Source organism: Anser cygnoides, chromosome 13, assembly GCF_040182565.1.
Source record: "Anser cygnoides isolate HZ-2024a breed goose chromosome 13, Taihu_goose_T2T_genome, whole genome shotgun sequence".
NCBI classification, from domain to species: domain Eukaryota; kingdom Metazoa; phylum Chordata; class Aves; order Anseriformes; family Anatidae; genus Anser; species Anser cygnoides.
The window spans coordinates 19,939,893-19,952,852 of NC_089885.1; the positions used below are offsets into that span (position 1 = coordinate 19,939,893).

The window sequence follows — 12,960 nt, forward strand, 5'->3', positions numbered from 1 at the left end:
AGGAATAAAGCAATGAAAAATAAAAATGTTGTCTTGTTGCATGTAGGGATCGCCCTGTAAAATTTGCAGAGAGGTCCAGGCCTGGTGTTCAGATCTCTTGTTCATCTTTCAGTTCAGGTATGTATGCATTGGTAGGTAGCTGAAAGTATTCTGTGAACTGCAATTCCTTTGGTGACAAGGCTTCTTTTTGCTACTTTTAAATGCAAATGATATCAAACCTTTTTTTCAGTTAATCACAGCACTGTCAAACTGTGATTGTTTGAAACTTCCCGTGCTGTCTGCCTCAAGCTGCCCTCTCGTTCCTTCCGTCTTTCCTTCCTTCCTTTCCTTCCGAGCTAACGTGTCTCGACCACCTCAGAGGAAGACAGCTTTCAGCCTGTAAAGTTCTGCAGTGGAAAGTTCTTGCAAATCTGGCAGGCAGGTGGCCTCTGTTTAGAGATTACACTTCTGCCAATCCCAGATTTGGCTGTGCGGTAGGAGAATCAGTTCTCCTTAGAGACTTCTTTGGCCTTCAGTACTTCCCAGTGTTTCCCTTGGGACACTTTTGTCATCCGTCTTTTGCTCCTGCTACCCAGGCTGCACATGCTGCTGCTTGGCGGAATAGGGCCTGTACCAGCCTGGGAGTGCAGGAGCGAGACTGGGTTAGTGAGCAGCTATTCACTACTCTACTTAGTACGTCGTGCTGAACAATGAAGTATAAAATCATCTACTGAATCATCTGTAAGTGACCAGGTCCCTATGGTCCATTGTATGTGTTTGGAAATACCAGCTTGACTGGCATCCTTTGTTGCAGCACTGAATTCTCAAAACCAGTGTTTTTTACAAGTAACATTATGTAATATCTCATTGTCGTCATCTGAAATTGAGTGCTATTCTAGAGCCATGTGACCCTTATCCATGTTCCTTTCTTAAAACCATGGTTCCTAAACAGCTAAAACTATTTCAAGGCCATAAACTACACATTACAATATTGCACAAAAAAAAGAATACTAAACAGAATAAAAAGCTCCTGATTCAGCAATAATTTCTGATACACTTCAACTAGATGTGCTTACACATTTTGTTTGATATTGACCAGTGAGGATATTAAATTGTTCCCCTTCTATTTTCCTACATAGGCTGACTGAGAGCACTGTGGTACTTTCTGAGGGACAGCAGAATAGTTTGTTGGGGGAATGGTGTAACTAGCATTTGTAAACCCTTGTGACCGAAGGAAGATGAAGCTGAAAATGTTGTACGCTTCATTGTTATGTTAAAGTTGATATGGTCTGAGAAAGCAGAGATTAAAGCAGAAGTTGTCAGAGTTAACTTCTTTTTTCAGGACATCTGTTTTTATTACATTGGAACTTTCAGTTTAAAACTGTAGTATACTTCTTTGACAATAAAGCAGTAATTAAAATCAGTTGTTACTTGGATGGCTTTTCTTCTCACAGAAAACACTGTCTTTCTCAGGTGGCATGTTCATTGCAACAGGTAGTACTGACCACGTGATAAGAATTTATTATTTGGGCTCGGAATCTCCAGAGAAAATGGCCGAGTTAGAATCTCACACGGTAAGAGACGAACCAGAAAGCAAAACTTTCCCCCCCTGCTCTGCCTTATTTCAGGAACCTAGGTTTTGTGCACCCTATTCAACTTCTATTTTTTTTTTTATGTCTCTAGAGTTTGTTTGGCTCTCAACACTGCATGTTTTTTTTTAATACCTTGAAATTTGTAGTAACTTATTTTTAAATTCCTCTGAGGCAGGAGATGTGTGCAAAACATTTGATGTGCATTATTCTCTCAGGAAAACCTATATTCTTCCAGGAACCTGAGGGACTGGGTGTTTTCCTGTATTCTGGAAGAAAGTCTGTGAGGGAATGGGGGGATTAAAGCAGTTTTCATGCAAGGTGTCATTTTTCCTGTTAATTTTACTTTTGATTATTTAATTATAGTTGTGACATAAATCCATATAACAGAAAAACAAAATAATTCTGGTTTTAGAGTATACAGTCAAACTTTGGGTCATGACAGTAATTTCATTTAGAAAGTCAAGAAACCTTGAGAGCATTCTTTCTGAGGCAATGCAGAAGGATTCTCATTAAAATCAAAAAGTATTAAATATCTTTATAATGTCCTTCAGCGTTAGGTTTCAGGTTTCTGAGTCTTGATGGTTTCTATTAAAACCATTGAATGTCTCAATTTTACTGAAAGCTGATAAAGAAGAGCCACTAACGTAGTGTCAAACCTTTCTTCATTTATTTGTTACTGACAGCAGATGATAATAGTATTATTTATTACATGCGTGGTTAACAATATATCAGAAAGGCCAGCTTATAGCAACACTGATAAGGCTCTCACTGATGAGGAGTTTGGAGCATTTATCTTTGAACCTTAATAGCCCAGCTGCCCACTTTAACAATATTTTATGGATTATGGCTGACGCCTAAACTGATTCATTGAACTTCAGTGGGAGCCATGAGTCTCTCATTTAAGTCTCAGCTAGAGCTTCAGGTCAGGAAATCCAGCAAGTGTTTTGCTTGCAAAGAGAACTTATTTTCTATATTCAGCAGTTCAGCTTTGGAATGAACTGAAATTCCTTTAATTTTTTGAAAGTCTACTCAGTACTGCAGACCGCTGTCAGCCTGCCCCTGAAAAAAATCCTGAGCTGGACGCTTGGCTATCAACAGCTGGAGACACCAGTGGGAGTAAAGAACAGCGAGTGCGTGTAGCCAACACAAGCATTTAGCAAAATAAAAAAGGCAAATCCACGTCTAAAGCTCAGTATTTGATTCTCAACAATTAAAAAGTGCAAATAAAGCCAAAATTTGCTTTTTATTTTAATTTTTTTTGGACAACGTATTTCAAAGTGCTTTAATGTTATGTCTAAAAATTGCAAGCCTCCTGTGATCGTTTATTTGGTTAAGTTGTTCTTACTCCATCATGTCGAGTGCCGTACCTACAAGGCTTTGGGAGCTCTGGAAGTATTCTTATTCCTGTTAACAGGGGAGTGTGAAAGGTGCGGGGTTCCCAGGCAGAGCTTACCCCAGGTTTCGTGTGCTCCTGTGGCGCTGTGCAGGAGGACCGCCCGGGCAAGAGCAGAGCTGCTGCAGCTTCTGCCTCCTGAACATGTGTCGGGGAGGCTGAGTCAGAAATCATTTGCATCTCTGAGCTGCTTCTGGAGTGACGTGAATTCATTGCCTCTCTGAAGCCGTCTGTTTCAAATGTCTCACACGATATGCCTGCTGAGGAAATTTTAACTTGAAATGTGACTTTTCTGCTCTTGAATTTGTAAGACAATATGTTATAGGAGATGTATAGAAGATGCAATTTGCTAACTAGAAGCTCATTATTAAGTTTTTTTTGGACGAGTGTTTCATCTTACAAAGCACTTACTGCTATTTTTTCCCCCTTGTTTAGGACAAAGTAGTTGCAGTCCAGTTCTGTAACAATGGTGACAGGTGAGTGGCTGTCCTGGCATTTTCCCGTGAGAAGTACGGTGTTCAATGTTCAAAATCACTTTTCAGAGAAAACTTGGTGCAACAGGAAGACTGCAAATGGGCTTTGATTAATCTTAGATGAATTATTTAAAACGTATTGGAAGATGTGTGCCGCATCCACAAACTTAGTCTTGCTGACTTCTGCTGTAGCAACAAAAGCCCTCTCTGACTGTGCTTTTGCTTTGCTTTTTTTTTTTTTTTAAACTGAGCAAATTGGAAACCATATTTTGCATCTTTTCTCTGTAAGAGTGTCGTACTTCACAGCTAGCCACGTTAAGTAGAGAATGGGTTACTTCTGGAGTATAAATATAAAATAAATAGAGTTGTGAGCAAAAGCTAGAACTGTTGCATATACACAGATTAATTAGTTTAGGTGAATACAGTAATTCTGCAGTCTTAAAATTTATGGAATGAACCATTCCTGCCTCCAGAGCTTTTGTTTTTTAAAACTATGCGAAGTCAGGATGCCGTTATGTAGGAATTCCACTCAGGATGCTGATGGTGAAAGGTGCCTGTAGGCATGTGTGTGTGTCAAGTTTCTGCAGCACAGCTGTGTTGGAGTGCAGTTTGACAAGCTTTGATTAGCGATCAACATCCTAATGTAAATGTTTTTATGCCAGAATTTGCTCATTTTTCTTATTTTGCTTGGCAGAAGGCGTAAGGGATGTGTGCGGGCAGGAGCCATCCAAGCAAAACTGTACCTTTGCCAGTGCAACTGCACCTGTGCTCAGAGATCTTTGTCATGGAAAATTATATGGGAACGTACTGGCGTAATTGTACTAACAGTTCCTTCCAGATAACGTTGAGAACGCTAGTCTCAATGAGGGTATTCAGTCATGTAGTCACTGAAAATTAGTCTTTTATGCTATCATGATTCTTTTAATGAAAAAGTTATAACCTCCTTTTTATCTTAATATAAAGGAATAGAAATAGAGTAAACGAGGAAAACTTGTTGCAGGCATTTTAGAACTTTTTCATCATGATGAAAAATTCAGTAAAACTGAAAAGATGAAACAACCATTTATTAAGATAAAATTGTATAGGCTTGCATTGTTTTTACATGTGATTCCACACGTAAATGGAATGTATTCGTAAAGGTGCTGGCTATCCAGTGAAAGCATATTACTTGAGAAGCTTTTTTTTAAATTCTTAACAAAAATGACTTCTAGACACGATGGCCAAAGCATTATGATGTAGTTAAATGCATCTGCCAGATGCTTGATTTTTATTTTTATTTTTTTTTAACAAGAAGGACTTTAAAAATGAAAATACTTGTGTAATACTAGTATTCAACAGACAGGGCTACCTACTTTTATTCAGCTTGGATGTTTCCCTTCTCTGTCTTCACCCTTAGTGAAAACTTCCATAAGTTAATGTATTATAATTTGTGCTAGACTCCTGGCATGTAATTTCTTCTTCTTTGCTGCCACTATGAACTGCTCAAGGGATTTGCTGATGTCATTAAAAAGGGAATGTGCAGCTTGTATGAATTACGACATTGAAGTCATTCCAAGGCCATCTGCTAGCTGTAACCAAATGTAATTAATGTTGTGGGATATAAACTGTTTTGTACTGTACAAAATCTGATATGAAAATTGTAACCTCACTGTCTTTTAATTATATTCCCTAGATCAGAGATGCACAAACAATGTAAAGAATAAGTGTTGAAAAAAATATTAAAGACATTCTAGCTTCTGTGCTGACTTGAATGGGTGTGCTCTGGGCTTGCCAAATTTCGTAGCTGCCTTTTTTTCTGTGGCAGTAGTTCATGGAGCTTTTATGACTAGTTAAACACACCAGTGTGGGGGAATATATTGAGTAAGAATATATATATTAGTATGCGTTTCCAAGTACATGTATATGTGTGTGTGTGTGCAGAGTGAATGACAGTCCTCTGCCAAACTCCTAAATATTCTTGGCACAGGATTTAGCATGCCCTCAGCACACTGCTGCTGAAGATGGACAACTCCATAGGGAAGCTACTGAATAGAGAGATCATAAGATCCTAAGACAGGCATTTGGGTATTAGAACAAAAGCAGCAGTGGCTTATGCTTATTCAGAATTTCATGATTTGTTTTTGTTTGGTTGTTTTGTTCCCCCTCCGTAGCTTAAGATTTGTCAGTGGAAGCAGAGATGGAACAGCAAGAATATGGCATTACCATCAGCAAGAATGGAAGAGTATAGTCCTGGATATGGCTACTAAAATGACAGGGTAAAACAAACTCAAACAATGCACACTTCATAACATTGCTTACACACAAAACGAAATCTTCCATCGTATTTAAAACTATTTACCTACATTTTGAGCTAATTTCAGTACACGTTCTTTGTATATTGAAAATGCCATGGCCCTATCTGTTAAGTTACACAGTTGATTAGCTTCAAAACGATAATATTAATACACTTGAAATTCCTGACTCTAGTGGTTGGGGAACACTTAGTGTTTTATTTGTTGGTTTCTGCCATTTCTCGGAGAAGTTCTAGTAGTGACTGCCATAATCAATTTCCTCAGGTCACTAGTGTTTATTTTATGCCAAATGCTGTGCTGTTTTATTTGCTTTGCTATGGAATAGTTAAAATTGTAATGAATGCTAAAGGTAAAACAGAGAAAAAGGAGCACAATATTTGATATGCAGGCAAACAGGGACATGTTCAGCAGTTTCCATTCCAGTAAACAAATGCAGTAAAATAAATAAATTGGCCATTAAGGCTTATTTTACTCACCTGAGGACAAATGGCAGGATGCAGAAGGTTTCTAAGAGATCTGACACAGATTCTTTTTTGTAACAACCTTCCTTTATAAACACATTTTTTGATTTCTTTTTTCATTCCAAGGCAGAATTTCTTGTAATACATAAGTATACATCCGGAATGATCCTTAACACTGTATTTTTTCCCTAAGCTTTTAGGTAAGAGATGAGATGTGTTGATTTGGTTCTCAGGTTCAATTAGCATTTTGAGTTTTTCTTCTTGAGGTCCTCAGGTGTTGTCTGTAAGTGGACTTGTAATTGAGTACACACAATAATAGAAAGCAGAGATGGATAAATCCATTAGGCAAAATTCCTCTTTGCAGAATTATTTGTATTTCATGTGGTTATGTTTATAATAATCCAACTGGTGAAGTATGATTTGGATTTCTTTAGCAAGTTTTTGCTACAGAGTTTACTCCTATTGATGACTGGTAAGAAAAATGTCCTGTAGGAAAAGACTAAATTGAACTGAATAGCATGAACAAAAGAGTTGTGGTAGGTGAGGATGATCGATTAAAACGTGTGCTTTTTAAGGAAAGAAAACTGTAAATCTTAGTGGTACTGAGTGTTTTGTCTTTCTGGATTTTACCCCTGCAGAAGCTATCCTTCATTCTCCTGCATTAGCCAGTAGTCACAGCGGTGGCAGCCATGCTCTCCCTAACTTCATTCTGAGTCAGTGCTGTTAAATGTTTCTGTATGTAGTTACTGATTTATTTCTTCTTTAAATTATGAATTTCCTTAGAAACAATGTAGCATCTGGGGAGGACAAGGTGACTAAGCTGAAGGTTACTATGGTGGCTTGGGATAGATATGATGCCACTGTCATCACTGCAGTCAACAATTTCCTTCTCAAAGTGTGGAACTCATCCACAGGGCAGCTTCTTCATAGCTTATCTGTGAGTAAAGTTCAAGTGAATAATCCCAAATTGTTATACATGAGCTCTGAACATGATTTGAGGCTAAACTGCGTCCTCATTCCTCCTGCTAAGCAAAGTTTTATCCTGAAGTTTGCCATCTGTCTTGCGTTTTTTGGGAGGAGTATGTATCACGGGGAAAGGAGCTGATGACCAAAACGCTGCTAGACCCTGCTGATTGCTGGCTGACAAGGGAGCCTTTTGGAGGCCACTGCTTCTGCCCAGATTGGAGGGCTGCAGCTGTTGTGGCTGCTGCTCTCTACTTCCTCTCCCCTCTCCTCCATCTCCACTGTGTCTGAGGTACTTACCAAGCGGGCAGGATAATAATGCCAAGCCTCTGACAGAAGTGTCAGCTTAGTACAGACACAGTTCTAGTCTAAGATCTACTAAACTGAGCTGGGTTAGATATCCTCACGCTTAATACTAGCGTGTTTGGAGAGGTTACCTGGAGAAACGTGACTTTCTTTTTTACCCTGCTTTCATTGCAGGGTCATGATGATGAAGTTTTTGTTCTGGAGGCTCATCCGTTCGACCAAAGGATCGTACTTTCTGCAGGCCACGATGGAAATATTTTTGTTTGGGATATAGACAAAGGAACGAAAATTCGCAATTACTTTAACATGGTAAGAATGGTCAGGGAAGTGTGTTTTTTATTTTCACATTTGTCTAAAACTGGACTTGAGGCAAAAGCAGATTTCATTATACACTGCCTGTGACCAGTGTTACAGCAGGATTAGGGGAAAAACTCCTACATATTAGCAAGAAAACACTGTACTCTTCAGTAAGCAATACCAAAGTATATTTTCGCATATTTAAATGTAGCAGCAGGTCTTTTGTGGGATCTATTACATCAGAATATTATTCATGTGTATGGTTATACCATAGTGATAGTGATTCCCAGGATAGAGCAATGAAAACCAGTAAGCCTGTGTGTTGTAACACAACGCTGTGGTCTGGGAAATGGTATGGTTGCCTTTGTGCTGCATCTGTCTTAATACGCCCAGCATCAGGTCTGTTGGTTTGATTCCAGTGCTGAGCAAATGCAGCTGTGCTGCTTCAGGACCTGAGCTAGCTTCCTGGCACTTGTGGCTGCGAAATCTGCTGGTGAGGAGCTAATATGTGTCTGAGTTCTTTCATGCAGGCTTCATGCTGTATCTTCTATTAAATAAAATTTAGACTTCTAGGTAGTTGTTTCAGAGCATGCATTGAAAGTTGCCCTGAAATTTCAGTGCAACTGAAGAAAGAAAAAAAATGACTCCATTGGTCAGTGGGCTCTAATAATGAAATGGAAAAATATAAGCGAGTCTTGAGTGAAATGAGAATTCTCACAGAATTGGGATCTAATATTTTATGGAACACAGATGAAATGTTCTTAATACTCCTTGTATAGAGAATACATGATTGTGAAAGGGATGCTCTATGCTTGTACACAGATTGAGGGCCAAGGCCATGGAGCTGTTTTTGATTGCAAGTTCTCACCAGATGGACAGCATTTTGCCTGCACAGACTCTCATGGACATCTGCTACTATTTGGTTTTGGATGCAGTAAATATTATGAAAAGGTGGGTTGAATGAATTTTAAACTCATCTGTGTCTTGACCTGATTTTGTCGTAGGAGCAGTTGTGTTACAGTTTATTCCTTCCCCCTGCACCAGACTAAATAGTAATTAAATCATGGAGCAGTTGCTGTTTATCTAAATCAAAAAAATTTAGACAGGAGAGTCTCTAGACAAGGGAGCAAGGCATTAACTTCAATGTATTCACCTCCATTGGCATATTTTACTACTGAATTTTTGCATCAGGCCTTGATAATAGAAGGCGTTTGCAGTAGGAGTCTGTTCTCTGTCATAACATTTCTTCTGCTGATCTTAAGTGTAGGAGTTGTGGTATGTGGGTGTGGGTATGGGAGCCATTCCAAAATTGCAAGACAGCTGCAAATGGCCATTTATTTATTTACTAAATTGCTTTTCTTGCAGATTCCAGATCAGATGTTCTTCCATACAGACTACCGACCACTGATCCGTGATGCAAATAACTATGTGTTGGATGAACAGACTCAACAGGCTCCACATCTTATGCCTCCCCCATTTCTGGTGGATGTTGATGGAAATCCTCATCCCACGAGATTCCAGCGGCTGGTACCGGGGAGAGAAAATTGCAAGGATGAACAGCTTATTCCTCAGCTGGGATATGTAGCTAATGGTATGCTGTCTGAAGTTTATGCATAATACATGTATTGCACAGTATTGAGTACTACTTCACTAGGATGGTACTATAAGAACTTATTTATTTCAGTTGTCTTCTGAAACTGGTGGTTTAAAATAAGTCCAGAGGTAGGAGAAATGGGGTGGCTTTACGGCATAAAGGAAGTGTATGCAATTAACTTGAGGCAAGACAAAGAGGCTGCAGTGTTCTAAAATCCTTACACTTCTACATATTTGTATGGCAGCATGCTTAATTGTCCCATTAATCTTGGGGTTACTATATATGTGGGTAAGGAAGGGAAGCAGGAAGTTGAAAAAGATCTTGAAAAACTACTTTTATTTTTTAAACATTTTTTTTCTTGTAGGTAGAAACTTTTCCATAATGCTGATATCCAGTAGAGATCTTCCATTGTTACCTACTGAAGCATAAATTCTTTCTGCTGTTTCTCAGTGCTTGCGTTTATAGTTAACATTTAGTCTGTAATTTTAGATTTTTATTTTAATGTCTCTTGTAAACTTTACCTCTATTTATTACATGAGAGCAAAAGGATAGCTTGTGATCAGATGTTTTGCAGGGCAGACAGATAACTGTGCACAACTTGAAATTTGATTGTTTCTATAGTATCAGAAATTGATCATATGGTAAGCAATCGTGGCTTTGTTCTTGTCAAGGCGATGGTGAAGTAGTTGAACAAGTCATTGGGCAGCAAACTAATGACCAAGATGAGAGTATCCTTGATGGCATGATCAGAGAGCTGCAAAGGGAACAAGATCTAAGACTAATTAATGAAGGAGAAACTCTTCCAAACCCTCCACTCAATAGATCCCACTCTGTTAATGGAGGTAAGCATCCCCTCTTTATACATTATTTCTTTTAGTAAAGCACAGCAAGGTACTAATGGAAACGTGTTCAAGTTGGTGTGTATTCTGGGAGTATGTCTTTGAGGATGCTATCTCTCTTGTTCTTATGCGTATTTTTAACTTGTGTGGAGCGCTTGGATGTTGCTAATGATGTCCGAGGAATTAAAAGTTTAAGGTGCAGCTGATCACCTTACTAACTGGGCTGTGAGTATAATGAATTCTATTGTGAACTTTTTCTAAAAATACATTTGAAGTTCTCTGTATTGTCTTGATGTTACTTGATCGCTACGGAGATGATACTTTCTAACTGAATAATGTCAAGTTAACAGTATATAATTAGAGAATGTCAATGGAATACAATGTTGTGACAGACTAATGGCTTCCTTGTGCAGCCCAAATGCTAAAGCTGAGCATCAGATCAGCGTTTATAAAATAAACATGTCTGCTCTTAGTGTTTCCTTAGAAAGCTTGAGATTATTCTGTTGGTAAGTGTTCTGCTACTGTGACTTTATTTTTAATATGCAAAGCGATTAAAAATTTAAAACCATCTCAATCAGATATGAACAGCTGACTGTGAAGCAGCTGACTGAGTGCAGTTATTGTAACAGAGCAGATGCTGTGGACTTGTGCTGCAAGTCATCCCAAGCTTTTAAAAAAAATGTACATCTGCTAATAAATTAGTTCTAAGTTAAATGACCGATTACACCTTTGAATCAGATTTTCCTGGCAAAACTCGTTAGGATTGGTAGACTTAGAGTTTAAATTTGAGAAGGAATAAGAAAAAATATTAGTGAAAAATGCTGAAAGTACACTTTGATTTAAATTGGTGTTGTCAAGAAAGTGGCCTGGCAGCTAGTTTCAGTTCACAAGAAGTCTTTTCTGCTTCTTGTGATAGGCTGATGTGCTGTGCAATTCCTCAACTGTATTGTAAAATAAATAGAAACGCCCCTGTATTTGCGTGAGAGGGAACTTCCAGATATAGTGGTTTAGAAATTAATGTAGTTACATTCCAGAACTTGCACTGATCAGTGACTTTGCCACATGAACTGCCCCATTTGTCTGAGTTAATTAATGTATGAACTGTCTGGTATTTTAATAGCTGAATACTTTTATATAAGTTTGTGCAACTGTGAATTCATTTTTTTTTCCATGTTGTTAGCCATATTTAAGCATGTAGAAATCGTTTTGATGCATTCCCAAATGACAAGATGAATTAAAGCAACAGTAGCAGTGATTCTGATATTACCAACTTTTTCGCTTTTTTTTGTCTACCTGAAATTTTAGTCTGTTTTCTTCTGAGTATGTAGCACTGCGTTGTTGTGCCACCCGGTGAAAAGGGCAGAGAAGGAGCAGTGCCTGTGGTACAGTAGATAAACATTACAAATACAGAACAAGTGGAGGTACAAGAGAAATGTTAAACCTTGAAGCAGTCTGTTATTTTAGGTGACAATCTTCTCTTTTCCTCTACCATAGAATTTTAGATTCAGAGCCTCTAAACAGTTGACAGGACATTGATTTGAGTCACTTAAGTGCCTTTTGAATTTTTCTCATAGCTTATATTCTCTGCTTGCAACAGACATCTCTAAGATACTGCAAGCCACAATGATATTATAGTAGTCTATGCGTCTCCAGTAGTCCAAGGCCAATGTGTAAAACCCTTGAATTGAAGTAAAAGACAAAGCTACTTGACAGAGAATAAGTGTTATTTGTTGCCAAAAGGAAGCCCTTTGTAATCCTTAAGCTTTAAATTCCATTTGTATTGATGGGTCATAGAAGTGAAGAAGAATCTTTTTCTTCCTCAGCTCTTCGAAGTCCAAGTTTGGAGATTGCATCTCCACCAAACGTTGGTCTCCGGAGAAGTGGTCAGATTGAAGGGGTCCGGCAAATGCATCACAACGCTCCCCGAAGTCAGATGGCAACAGAGAGAGATCTCATGGCGTGGAGCAGAAGAGTGGTGGTGAATGAGCTTCCTCCAGGCATCAGCAAGTAAGTGAGATAGGAAAAGAAAATTAAATTGCATAACGTTTAGTATTCTTCTATGGTTTTTTTGGTGGTTTTAAAAAATGATTTTCCAGAAATAAGTTTGCTTTTTTGCTGTTTGTTTGGAAATGCAGGTAGTAGGATTAGAGTGGTAGCTGCTGCTGAAGGGTTAAGAATAATAATTCCTTCTCCTCTCAATTACATCTTTCTTCAGTGGTTCAGAAAACACATTTTTCATTTTTGATGTGAGACTTTTAATTCTTCCATCTTCCCAAAGTTTTATTAAAACAAACAAACAAAACACAAATTTTTAATACATTTCAATTTCTTTGGGTTGACGTATGCTCTTAGCAGGACCTGTGGAGAGATTTCTTATGGAAAGGGAACTAGAAGTATTTTAATGTGTGTATTAGTGAGACTGTCAAGTTATATGATGATTTAATGTATAAAATGGATGTTTCCTATGTATAATTAGGGTGCAGGAAGAATGTAGAGCTGCCAAAGGTGAAATTGAAATTGGTTTATACAGCGTTGAAAAGAAGAGAAAGCCATCCCACACCTTACAACGGGTGAGTTAATTCTCGGGGAGAGAGAATCTGGGTGTCAAACAGTTCTGAGCACTCAACTAAAAAAAACAATAACGAAATTCTATCTGTTAAATGCTTTAGAAGGTCAATAGTGCTAACTGTTACTCTGGCTCTCTTACTCTGCTCTGTAACCGTAACTTGTCTGTTTTTATACTGTAAGTAACAACGGTAAATCTCTGTCCAT

General features: G+C 38.3%; 2 protein-coding genes across 3 annotated transcripts in view; one reads left to right on the forward strand and one right to left on the reverse strand.

Moving 5' to 3' along the window:
• SH3BGRL (SH3 domain binding glutamate rich protein like) overlaps positions 1-12,960 on the reverse strand; it is a 223,412-nt gene that overhangs the window by 87,977 nt on the left and 122,475 nt on the right. The gene's annotated exons all lie outside the window — the stretch shown is intronic.
• Positions 1-12,960, forward strand: part of BRWD3 (bromodomain and WD repeat domain containing 3) — a 55,177-nt gene that overhangs the window by 20,280 nt on the left and 21,937 nt on the right. For both annotated transcript variants that reach the window (XM_067005382.1, XM_067005383.1), the window contains exons 10-20: positions 47-117; positions 1,453-1,553; positions 3,400-3,440; positions 5,588-5,692; positions 6,973-7,126; positions 7,633-7,767; positions 8,578-8,706; positions 9,121-9,346; positions 10,021-10,191; positions 12,012-12,195; positions 12,665-12,758. In XM_067005382.1, coding sequence (XP_066861483.1) covers positions 47-117; positions 1,453-1,553; positions 3,400-3,440; positions 5,588-5,692; positions 6,973-7,126; positions 7,633-7,767; positions 8,578-8,706; positions 9,121-9,346; positions 10,021-10,191; positions 12,012-12,195; positions 12,665-12,758 — 1,411 coding nt within the window. The remainder of the gene's footprint in view (positions 1-46; positions 118-1,452; positions 1,554-3,399; positions 3,441-5,587; positions 5,693-6,972; positions 7,127-7,632; positions 7,768-8,577; positions 8,707-9,120; positions 9,347-10,020; positions 10,192-12,011; positions 12,196-12,664; positions 12,759-12,960) is intronic.